Source organism: Mycteria americana, chromosome 5 (genome assembly GCF_035582795.1).
Source record: "Mycteria americana isolate JAX WOST 10 ecotype Jacksonville Zoo and Gardens chromosome 5, USCA_MyAme_1.0, whole genome shotgun sequence".
Taxonomy (NCBI): Eukaryota; Metazoa; Chordata; class Aves; order Ciconiiformes; family Ciconiidae; genus Mycteria; species Mycteria americana.
This window is the reverse complement of record NC_134369.1, coordinates 62,086,203-62,099,267: the sequence shown is the minus strand read 5'-3', so window position 1 is coordinate 62,099,267 and position 13,065 is coordinate 62,086,203. Positions and strand designations below refer to the sequence as shown.

The window sequence follows — 13,065 nt, the reverse complement described above, 5'->3', positions numbered from 1 at the left end:
TTTGAAGTCTAAAACAAAGGGATAAAAATTTCTAGTTATTTTGCAATTGCTTTCACAACCATCAAGATATACCAAAGAACCAAGCCTATGACTACTTCTCTGACAAACCGAGTTCTGTGATACTGCGTACACTGTAGGGATACTGTAATTACAGAACGGTTCTGCATGCTAACATTTAACAACAACAAAAAATTATGATCAGATCTGTCCACAGTGACTATGAATCTATCCCCAGTATCAGTGAAGAAGGAAACGCTGCAACCATTCTCATCTGATCTCATCAGACACAGGTCACTGATTTCAGTTTACTTTTCAGATGCATATGTGAAGTTTAATGAATCAACAAATCTCATTTGAATAATCAATTTCCCAGTACTGTAGTATTTTTTCCAAAGTAATTCACAGGGTTACTAGGTACAGTTTTGCTGACTGAAGTTAAGGTAAGAAGGAAAAACTTTTAAAATTATCAAGACTGTCTAAAAGCTCTTCAGCAATTTTGGACATCAGCATTCTATGGGAAGAGAGAGGTTTCCGGTTTCATGAAAATCACTGACTTGCACAGTTAGTCTAACACGTATTTAATATACACTGCCCTTCTTGTCCTCCTCCTGTTTTAGAGATACTTGAAGTTTCATAACAAATGTATAGTGGGAGCTCGAAAGTCAGAGTTAAAACGACAAATCAAGTAGGCATCATGATTATTGGCCTGAGCTCCTGGAGAGCCCATCCCTGTCAAAACTGAATTACGCTGAGCACTGTTCAGAGAACTATTTTGAGTTAAGACAAGGAGAGATTAATGTACCCACTAATCTCTTCTTGAAAATGGTTACTATTACAAGTATTCATTTAGGCAGGAAAGACTACTAACGCAAAGAATTTACGAAACACTTCAGAAACATCTAATGTAAAAACTGCATAAACCATGTACTAAATCAAAAAGAATTTTCTTTACCCTCACCCTTTCAAAGGCAACACAAAGTTTTGCTGTGAAAAACAGTGACGAGGGTATCACTGAAACAGCTTATCCATACAAAAAGAATCTGATTCTATTACAGTTACGGTAACTCCACACTGTTCTGGTTCCAGTGTGGTTCACAGAACAACACACTGTAAAAACATTGGTCTGGAGCCAAACACTGTAGACACTGGTCTGGAGCCAAATCAGGAGTAAGGTTTGCCTAGATCTGTCATATCTCTGCATCTGCAGGAGATGCAATATTTCTCATCATCCTCCTGGTTGATGGGAGGACAACTGCAATGTGTTGCTGCAGCTCCCAACTATGAAAACAAGATGTGACACCTGACTGGACCATTAGGGAAGAAGCTGACATGCTGTTTTCTACCATGTGGTTAACAGTAAAAATGAGCTGTCTTCCTACATAAAATACACGGGTTTGGTTTTATAACAAAACTATCTTCCTCAGGTAGCTTATTAGGCTTATGAAATAATTACCACAAAGCAATAACTCATCTTACGTATTCCACACAATTCAGTACTCTTTAATAAGAAACAATTTTAACAATACCTTATCTTTTACTATGCTTTCTTGACACGCTGTACATTTTGGACTAGAAGAACTGGAGAGAAAAGAAAACAGAAAAACTATTTTAACTTATCTCAATTTTTGTTGTACAAAAATTTCCATTTATGAGGCACTTCACTTAGTTATGATTATTCAATATATTTTAAAATCGTTAAAAGTGGATGTAGTTCATTATAATGAGATAACATGATGTTATTTCAAACAATTTGAACACTGAGTTTTCAGTGAACAGTATCTGGCATTCCCAAGGAAATAAGACCACCACAGTGCCTCCAGCCAGCTGCGCAGTGGTTTTCTTCAAGGCGGCAAAATTCATTCCCTATTTTACAGTCTGTGCCCGATCCACAATTTTTGTCACTTCTCAATCTACCTGTGCAAACAGGCAAAATATTGTCTCTTCAATTATCCAGTCCTTTTTCAAACAACACCTAATTGAACTTTAGTTTCTCTGACAGTCAATTATACATCCTTTTAGGGTAAAAAAAGTATTTACGTCCATCTCCTTCTAGTCTGTTCTCATTTTAGCAACTCTTACAGATCCTTGCTCCCTCCTTTATCTGAACTATTGCCCTGTAGCTGTTTTGGTAATCTAATTACCAAACCTGTGATGTCTTAGACAACAGGTAGGCTGAAGAGCAGAGCAGTCTGCGACTAGAAACTGAACTGGAGTGTAGGAAACCTGGGTTCCTACAGCTGTTTCCGGCTCTGACCTGCTAGGTGTCGTAGTGTAAATCCCTTCATTCCTTTTTAGCTCCTTTTCCCCACGTAAAATGGGGATAGTCATACTGATCTCCCTCGTAAAGCACCAAGATCTATGGATGAAAAGTATTAGGTAAAAGCTGGGTAAATTCTTTCGTAAAGCAACTCACTGACAGGGTATGTAAGTTGTGGCCGCTAGCAGCAGTGCAAATCGGTGTAAAAGGCTGAGTAAGTTCGGTTATGTTATATAATCGGTATGGTTATTTCAAATCACCTCACTGGCTTCTGCTCCTTGAACTGACCATTCTGTGTCTCATCCTATTTCTGAGCATCTTAACTACCCTGCAGCTTCAACATCTGTAATATGTTTCTTAAGTTAAAAAAAAAAAGGAAACTAATCTACTTGAGGGCATATAGTGTTTAATACAATGTCATACTTTCCTCGCTCTTACTGAATTCACTCAAGCAGCCCACTTGCTCTTTTAAATTACTGCTGCATACTGAGCAGACATCTTTACTGCATTATCTACACTGACTCCCAATTCTTTGTCCTCAAATAACCCTGGAACAGAAGCTGCTAGCATATAATCAGTGTGTGTGTGTGCGCAGTAGCATATCAACACTGAATGAAAAATTTTTGTGCCAACTACAGAAACAAAGTAAACTTATTTTGCTTCCAGTTTTATGGCACACTTTTTATTTGTCAAAAAAAGGAGCTGTAAATTTAATTTTAGTAAAGGATTTATTTGCAACAAGCACTTAAATATAGTAAAATAACTCAAATGAAAGAGCAGTGTGGTACATGGTCTTATCCATGTGTCCTTTTCAGTAACAGACTGGTTGGAAAGTCAGGAAGGTAAAATTACACATATTCTAGCTGCACCATAATAAGCACATGTGCATGTCTCACAGCAGGGAAGGAAAATTGCCCAGATTCCAGCAATGCCAGAATTGTTACTGCTTAGATTGTTAAGGATGTGCTCTGTCCATCTGCACACATCCAAGCATGGCAGGTGTTTGCTCTTCTGCAGTCACTGTTATTAACCATGTAAGAGTCTTCCAAAAACATATATTCAGAAGTAACTGCATTTCTTAAATACAAACTACACCTCACCTGAAAATGTGTATTGAAAGAAAAGTTGGTGGGGTTTTGTTGTTGTTGTTTTAAATTTGACATGCTGTAGCACAAAACCTACAGGAGTGGATTAGTGAGCTATGGACCCTTGTATTTTCCCAGTACAGAGGTTACTCTATCATGAGACAGAGTAATGTAATATCCTCCAATCTCTTTTGCCATGCTGCATGTAGTCTTGATTTATATCTACCTGAGATTACAGTATTTACAGGTGAAATATAAACTAACTAGAGTCAGGATAGTCACAAAAAGTAAACAGAAGATCACCGAGACCTTCCAAAGTCAAATCCTCTCTCTGTTAGTACTCCAGTGTGCAACATCCAGTGAGCTCAATCTCTTCTGTACCTGTGCTTTCCCAGTAGTAAATGGAAGTATGGACTGCTTATTTACCCCAGGAGATTAAAGCTTGCAGAATAGTCTCCAAACATTAGACCAAATTTTGAAATCACACTGCTGAATACAATCAGTAGCCATGCATCAAAAGTTGAGAGGCAAAGAAATATACTTCCACTGATGCACAGATACTTCTTAAAAGCTCCTTGAATGATCTCACTTTTATTATTAGCTAGACTGGGAAAGGTTGCATCTCTCAGCATCCATTTTATGTCTATAACATTTACTCACCCACTTTGCACTCTGGCCCAAACATCTCAGTAATAGAGAAGCCAGCCTTCCTGCCCTTCCTAGAATCCACAAAACATACAAGCCCCAGGACATACAGCTAGCAGCGTTACAGGGAAAGGAAGCTCCACAAGCAGTTACATTTATCCAAGGGTCCCACCACTCAACTATACGGCTGGGTCCACAGCTAGGTTAGGTACCATCACTCTAAGGAGCCTCTGCCGGCTAACTTCCTCACACAGCCACAATCTACTACGTGTATTCTATGCCAAACTGGCCATGTTAGCAGTCACATGAAATAGCTACTCAGTCTAGGCTCCACAGGCAATGAAATTCTTACCTAACACACCACTACGTGGGATTAAACCACTTTAACAACTGTTTCAACAATATTGATGGAAAGCTTAGTTGTCTCATCCTGACCCAGAGTAGAACACAAATGTTTGCACCAGCATATGGATAACAAATAATCAAGCAAGCAACAAGCGGAAGGCTGCTTCGAGCCAGGGCATTAGCTTAATGTATTCCTAAAACTACAACGGCATTCACACTATTTTCAGCAGTTCACAAGATTTAAAGGTATCACATGTTCTATCACAACCAAAAAGACATACCTTAGCAAGGCATTCATGCAGGTCTCACAGAATCTGTGTCCACATTCAGTCTGTTTAGGATTGCATAAGATGAGGTGACATTTTTCACATTTATACTTATCTTCCACAGCATTTACGAATTTCTCTTTGTAGCCACCTTGCTCTGGAACATAAATCGATGCTGAAGGACTGCGATCAGGATTGGCCCTTTGTTGTACCATTTCTACAGATAAAGGGGGTTCTGTCTTCTTACTGGTGTCCATGCTCTAAGATAGTTTCTGTGAAGCAAAAATGAGAAAACTTCTGAGAAATTAAGACCTCTTTTTCCATTTAAATAAAACAAATACAGCATCTCTGAGAGACTACATAAAAACAGAAAGCACTAAGAACAGATGCGTATCTACACATCATGTGAACATAATACATACATAACTACCTAAGTATATTAAGCATAGGAAATCTGTAAAATATTCTACATTTTTCAAAGGCTCTAGAAGGTCAAGAATTAAAACCTATTCCTGAGAGCAAAGTGTTAGTTAATTACGGGCATCACTCTAGGAACAACTAAGAACAGAGCTTGCATTCTTCCATCTTTCTCTTTCTCTCTCTCTGAAAAGTGTCCTTAATATTGAAGTTGTGTCATTAGAGGAAGCAGCAAGGGGTGTGGTGGAGAAGGTACACTGGTACAGTACCATACATGCACTCAGATGCTACTGTAAAAAGCACACAACCACCAGTGTCCTATATAGGGTATCTGGAGTCTACACAGCTCCACTTCCAACTTCTCCTGTCTAACCCATGCAATAGCAAAGTGTAAGACATGCTGCTTTAAGTCTGTTTTAGAACAACACAACACATTTTTACTTTACTTTCCAACCTTTTCATCGTACATCCCCACATGAAGAGAACGGGTGATACAAGTCTAATTGACAGAGGAGAAAGGCTTACATAACATGGCCACTTGATTAATTCAACAGGACTAAGCACAACTGACAGGCAGCTGAGAAAATAATTAATGCAGTTGGAAGACTGAATTACAGTACCTATTATCTCAGACTACGATTCTTCTAGGTCAGCATGCAAAGCATCAGCAGAGCAACAGAGGAAGAATACCCCAGATTAAATTTTAAAACCGGTTTTCAATAATTTCCTTGCTTATCTTGTAGTCAAACAAGCATAAGTGGTCTTAAGCCTCAGCACATGAAGGAGAAAGCACAGTTGGAAGATACAACACCTATTTACATCAGATACTTGCCTGGCTATTTACAAGAAAGGCATACTTCAATTCTCCCTCCAAGTTAACTGACACTTGAAATATCAACCTATTCCACTGCTCTGCAATTGCCTCAACTGCTACAGTTATAATTCAACTTTAAGAAGCAGAATGACTAAATGAGGGCCAGTTCACTTCTCAATTATAAAAGTACGTCCACTGGTACCACAAAGGGAGTCAAATGCGCAAACCATCCCAAACACGCAAACCTTCTTGTACACAGTTTTTGTGATCTCTTATCTTCCCTCACTAAGCCCAAAACAAGTACTTGTAATTAAACATATTTTCTTGTAGATCATTTCTGGATCTATACTTTTGGTATAGAATTCTCCATGGAGACTAAACAGACAAGGTAATTTCTTTCATTTCTGATGCCAGCTGTTATTTCTAGAAACAAAAGACAAAATCATTGTGCCTTATCGCAGATACCATTTCATGTCTTTACCCACATCAGCTGAGCAAGAGTAGAGGTGTTGAGTGAAGAATCCTCACTTCATTGCCCCCTTACCCCAGGGGAAAGCCTCTCTGTATCTCCATCACTGAGAGAGCCCAAGGAGACCATCCTCATAACTCAGTACATAGATCCAATGATTGGGTCTTATTCAAAACCACCCAAAAAACCAAACCCAAAACCAAACCCCAAACAAAACAGTTTCTACAGTAACTGAAAGGGAAATATAAATTCTGGTCCATAATTCGAATTAATGTCTGGCTGTTCCTTGTCTGTTCTTCAAAGACTGCAGAATCTAATCCCTTGCCAGAACAGTATCTGAAAAAAACAGAAAAATCAGTGCTAACTGAAAGCACCTTGCACTTCTCATTGATGAGGAAATTCAGATTATTTCAGACCAGGGAAGTAAGCAAAGCCTGAACTAGAGTTTCAGCAGCAAAACACAGCAAAACAAAAAAAAGCAAAACACAAAAACCAAAAAACCCAACAACAACCACCCCACCCCAGATAACAACGACACTGAAGAGGCAATTCAAGAGATTGTAACCAGCACATAAGAAATGACACGCAATGCTGAGAACAAGAGTCTGAGAGACAAGGAGGCTAAGAGAAGTGCCATGAGTGAGAAAGTAAAGCAGTTGACAAAAGTAATCTAGCTTTAGAGATTGCCCAAGGCATGACTGCCATTGCTGAGTATCTGTGGCTGGACAGGGGGGAACCCAGTCACGAGCTTAGGACCTGGCACTTTGTTGCAGTTGTAAGAGAAAAGGAGATTAGCAAGAGAGGGAAAAAAGTGCAACTCTACAAGCATCTGGACTGGCAAAACTTAGCTACCTATGGATTTGCTTCTTGTCCACGACTGTGGAAAAAGCTTCATTTGGAGCTTGCAGTTTAGGAATCTGTAAAGGTTTTCAGTTCTCTGATTTATAATTTGTAGATAGGTACTAATGCCTCTTTTCCCTCTGCAACTGCCTTTTTTTTTTTTTAATCATATTCAAGACCTCTACCATTCTGTCAACTCTAAGTCAAAAGCCAACTTCAAGCATGTTGACTGGTAAGAACAACACAGGGAACGTGATTTTTCCTTAAAATGCCAGAATAAAACAAGGCATGGCCTGATTCTGACCCACAGAAGAAATTCAGAAAAAGAGGCACTAAATGAGATGCTGACAGGAGAATTGGCAAGTCAAGAGAGCACAAAGTTCCTGAACTTGTAAGTCATACAACACAACCACTGAATGTCTGTTTCCCCATTAAGTTTCTTCCAAACAAAAAGAAGCTGAAGATGACTAGAAATGTGAAGTCCTCCAACAGCATGATTTCTTCATGGAAACTGAATAATTAGTCACAAGGAGGCAGGCAGGGGTGAGAAGGAGAATATTCAAGATTTAACTGAGAAAGAGTACCGAATGCCAAATGAGCAGCAGGTGAGAGTTTCATAGAGATACGAAACTGCTCAGGGGCTGGACTGTCAGCTGTCAAGAGAGATTTCACACCAAAATAAACTGCACAGGGCTCCATAGGACTCCACTTCTGGAATTGATATATTGGATATCTTCTCACAGAAAACAACCAGAAAGCACACTGATAAATAAAATTTACTATGCAATATGCCTAGTTTGTGTGCCTCAGGTTTTGTATTTCTGTTTTATGAAGAAGTATGTCAGACCAGAAAGGCTAAATAAGCGCAGCACCAGAGTAGCCAGCTTGGTGAGGAATTCTCTTCCACAATACTCTGAACTGCCAGCATCATCTTATGCAGCAAAACTAGGAAGCCATTCATGAAATACTGCAATAAAATACAATAGAGAAGTGAGCTTAAAAGAACACCAAAGTCTCCTTATTACAATGAAAGAGATGCATTGAACAAGGGGGTGGGGAGACATGATGTCTATCAAACTGCACACAGAAATCTGTATGCACAGAGCTATGTCCTCATGCATATGAGTTACATGCTCTTACACCTGTATATGGGATCAGTGGTGAACACAAGTGCAGATAATAAAAACATTTCAGCTGCCACCTTTTTGCAAACAGCTTTCTATTGTGGTTTACATACCACTACAGGGTGACATCTGCAATGTCTTCTTTTCCTTTTCAGGAACCTTTAACAGCAGGACTCAGATTATATCCCCATAATCATGTTTCAAACTGCCAACAAGAAGCAATTTTGAAGTCACACCTCGGTAAGATACTATGCGCTTACAGCGGTGAAGATAACGCACTTCCAGAAAGCGGGGAAAGGACTCTGGCTAGAACTTTAAGACAGGCCAGTTCTGGTGGGAGCCTCTGATTCCTAAAGGCATGGCACGCTGCCATCAAGTCAAAGACTCCAGGTCTTGTTCAGCAAGCTAAATCCTAACTCCTAATTTACCACTAGCTATTTCTTAAGCTCCCATTTCTTATCCCTGGAAAAATCATCACAATAAAAGAATATGACTTTCAGATGTCTTTTAAGACTACTAAATCTTGGACGATCACCTTTCAGGGCAGATAAACACATAAGAAGAGGCACAGTCACCAAGGTCAGTTCTATCCACTGTTGATTACATTCCTTCAGCCACCTCTCCTACAGCCAGCATATGCTTCTGCAAAGTAACGGAAGCAGAGATTGTTCTGGTCATGAGATGGGCGACACTACTTGCTCCAGTCTGCCATGTCTCACTGAGCTCCATTTTTGCCACTGCTCTTGTTCAATACAAGTGGTACTCCAGTATCTGAGGTTGGACCTCAGTTAATATTTCAGGCTGTATATACTGTAATAAAGGTTAGAACAATTTGTTGTTACTTAACTCATACTAACATTAGTACAGAGGGTTAGAAACTGGAAGCAAAAGTGAATTTATCGACAAAGATGTTCCAAGAATTAGAAAGCATGGGAGTTCCCAAACAAAAACCATTTTGCTCTTTCCTTGTTTAAGCAAGGATGCTGTTCTCACCACAGAGAGGGTAAACATCCTAGAAATCTGCATTACTGTTCTGTATTATACCACATATATTTTTTATTTGCTCTTTGGGAGCAAACCAATTTGCAACATAGAAATATAATAAAGCAATAAAAATTCAAAATAAATTTTCATCTTAAAAAAAAACCAGGAAAAAATATAACTCTTACATAATCTAAAACACCCCCTAAAAAATCAATTGCAAAAGGGACCACGGGATTTGGCACCTAGCAAGCTCTGCATGAAGACAGTTTCAATATATTGACAATACACAGCAAATAAGCTTTTGCCAAAGTTTTAAAATTCAAAAAGGTCAAGAAGTTATTTGAGATAAATATCTGTTAGACTACCAGAGAAGAGGGTAACAGAAGACACAATCTAATTTGGTTATTGCTTAGGACAGAAAAGCTTTTCGATCAAATTACAATTTGCACTGAGAACAGAAGTTACTCAAGCAGAACATCACTGCATGCGCAATATCTAAATTAAGTTCTGAAAAAGAAACCTGAAGTTGGACAGGGAGCTAAAGATCACAGCAGAGAAGTGACCAATGAGATGATTCAACCTTCCCTCTTCAAAAAACAGTTTATATATTTTTATCTAAAAAGTGTAAAACCACACAAACTTCAGCATCTCATGCTAACTAGGACATTTTTTTGGTAGTGTGGGGTATGTTTTTTTAGTCTAGCTTTTAATGAAATAGGGCTTGTGATTGTCCTGTCTCTCCTCCCAGCCTCTCAAAAACATTTGGGAACCAACTGGACAGACAGTTTCATGAAAATGAGCAGCTACGTGGGGAACAGAAAGAGAAACTTGATGTAGTGTCCCAGTGAGCAAGAGGCTGTCAAAGTGCAACCTCAATCATCACCACCTCCGTGTGGTCTATCAGTTGACCAGTCAGTACACAGTTACATCCAAACCAGCCAAGACCACCTGCTCCCTCTTGGCCAGGCAAACTTCATGGTCTTAGTCTCCTCCACTATTATAATCACAGGGGGTGGGCTGAAGGTCTTTTTTTATTTTTATTTTTATTGAGGAGGGGGGGAGTAGGGGTAAAAAAGGGATGTAGAGCAGAGATTAGTAGGAAACCAGACTTCATCAGTTTCACTCTTCACAGAATTTTCTTCTGTACTTTACAGGATACCCTCAGAGCGCCAAATAATCAGGTACCTGGAGTAGTGTTTCCAGCTCTTCAGTCTTCCTAGCCCATGTGCTTTCTGTCACTAAGAATTATTCCTTCAAGTTATCACACAGAAATCTTTATCTTAAAATTAAATTATTTTAAAAATCCAAACTTTTCCTTTGTCTTATATTTCAGCATTTTATAGCTTCTCATAAATTCCTAGCACATACTTACGGAAAAGAACATACATCTTTCTTTCACCACCTTTTGACAAGTCTTCTCAGTTCTGCTTCTAATTCTGAGTGTGATTATAATATGCAACGTATACTGTCATACCTTGATGACTGGTTAAAACAATAATGCAAGCTGAAAGCAGTATATTGGTGACAACATATTATCAATTTACTCAGTGCACACATGTCAAAAAAAATTAAAGCTAAGCAGGGAGACTGCCATGGGAAACTTGACTCTAGAACTCTTAAGCATGAGGGTGTCTTGCTGCAGAGGCCCGTTCTCACAACACCCAGCCACCCCTCAGCCTGGCATTCTGGTAAAAGCCCCACCGTTGAGTCTGGACAGGGGCACAGAAGAACAATGGATAAATAAAATGCAAATACTCCCCCAAAATATCTAAGCAGTGACTGAAGCAGCACTGGAGTGGGAGGTTTGAAAGCAGAGGACCATCCATCAATTTTGCCTTGTGTGAGGTCAGAAGTCCTGGCATTTTCCCTCCTCTTGTTTGTACGGGGGAACTACTGATATTTTTTTTTCCCTCCATGCACTTGTCATGCTTGAAGCACTGTTCACTGCTTCTATACAGCATATATAGAATCAACCAACCAGTGCTGAGGTATTTCTAGCGTATGCTTTAAGCAGAAATTCTGAGGGGGATAGGGGAGGACGGGGAAAGGTTGCTGGTCACTAATGCTAGATATAACTACACAGTGAAAAAGATGAGACCATTCCTTACTTTCTTTTATGCAAAACATTCAAATACTAACATCTAATTCTTATACAAATATAAAAGCAGCATCCATATTTAAAACTTATTTTTCCTTGTGTTAAAATAAATTGGGTATTTTAACTACTTTAAACTTTGCCCTATACTTCCATAAGCATCCACCTTCCTTGCACAAACTAATGCAAACCAACTGTGAAGATGACCTTGAGATCATACACATAATAGAACAGGTGAAGACCAACAGGAAAAATCACTCCTTGGATATAAGCAAGGAGGACAGAAGCATTTGAAAACACACAGAAGATACTGAGTATTCTCTGCACAAGAAGCTTCTGCCATTTGCAAGCTCTTCTCAGTCACTTATGAGTGCAGTATCCCAGAGACGCTGAGGTTGGAAGGCAATTCGGGAGGTTATCTAGCCCAGCCTCCTGTTCAGAGCAAGGTCAACTTCAAAGTTAGAAAGTCAGGTTCTCCAAGGCTGAGTTTTCAAAAACTCCAAGGATGAGGATACCACAACCTCTCCAAGCAACCTGTTCCAGTACTTAACACTCCTCTGTGAGGAGTTTTTATTATAGCAATTATGGCATGATATTCTGATGTAGAAAAAAGGCCTGTTCTGATACATGAACTGCTATGTTCTCAAGCAACTAAACCAGATTTCACTATAATCTTTAAGGTCTCTATTCTGCAAAAATTATTGAACAAATAGCAAAACTATTTTTGGCTTGGATGGTAAAGGCTATTCCTTCTTTTCCTATCTGAACTAGAAAATCAGAAGCATAACGAAAAATGGTATCTTGATATTCTTGCAAAAGAACAACTATGCACGTCACTTGAATCGCAAACATTTCCCATGTTCTAGTTTGCAAGATGACTGAATAGCAGGAAAGAATGGTAAGCTAAGTTCTACATTGTTTTATTCTTTTAACTTTTAATCACTTTCCTTGGCGCTCTTTCTTTCAACAAGTCTACACATTCATGTGAAGTGTATTACAGGATTAAACAAACCAGCATCCCAGTACAGGGAACTCAATTTAGCAAGCCTGCTAGACTGCTTTCATGGAAACAGTTCTAATATATACTCCCTCCTGTGTGTAACAAATTTCTGGATTCTAAACAGAAAAGAAAGCATTGGATAGACGTGCAAAGTAATTACATCAGTATTAGGAGATAAGAATGGGAATATTTATAAATAATAATGTAGTATTAATTTTTTTTGGAGTATCCAAGGGATACTCCAAAGGGACTGACACTTTTAATAACTACCCAATAATACATTGAATAGAATTAACTTTCAGTCTAACATACTGCACTGATGAGAAGAAAAATTTTAAAAGGGTTTCAATTTTAACTATTAAAAAAAGACAACAGAAAAGTAATTCAGTGCAATTTAGGCAAGCTGATTTTTATGTGACGCTATGTTCAACTATTACTTTTTTGAAAGTTAACAGCATTCTTTTGAATAATGACATATGGCTGGCAAAATGGCTTTACGATTCAGCCTGAGGCAGTAGTAAAAACAAAGTGTTCGTATTTTGACTTACACTTGCCATCTACAGCTCTCAATAATTACTCCGTAATCTCAGTGGGCTACCAAAACACAGTATAAAGTCATTTGAAGTGCAAGAAATCAAATGACTCTTTTAGAAATCAAAAGACCTCTCAAGCTTTGAAAGCCTGGGTCACAAGACAACAGATAAGAGACATGCTGTCCAAGCTC

At 38.8% G+C, this 13,065-nt stretch overlaps 1 protein-coding gene across 13 annotated transcripts in view; it reads right to left on the bottom strand.

The window, feature by feature from the left end:
* The window catches only part of TRAF3 (TNF receptor associated factor 3), a 72,698-nt gene that overhangs the window by 30,095 nt on the left and 29,538 nt on the right, over window positions 1–13,065 (bottom strand). For all 13 annotated transcript variants that reach the window (XM_075503619.1, XM_075503618.1, XM_075503629.1 and 10 more), the window contains 2 exons: window positions 4,614–4,870; window positions 1,527–1,578 (listed from right to left, as the gene is read on the bottom strand). In XM_075503619.1, the coding sequence (XP_075359734.1) occupies window positions 1,527–1,578; window positions 4,614–4,855 (294 nt within the window). In that variant the 5' untranslated portion in view covers window positions 4,856–4,870. The remainder of the gene's footprint in view (window positions 1–1,526; window positions 1,579–4,613; window positions 4,871–13,065) is intronic.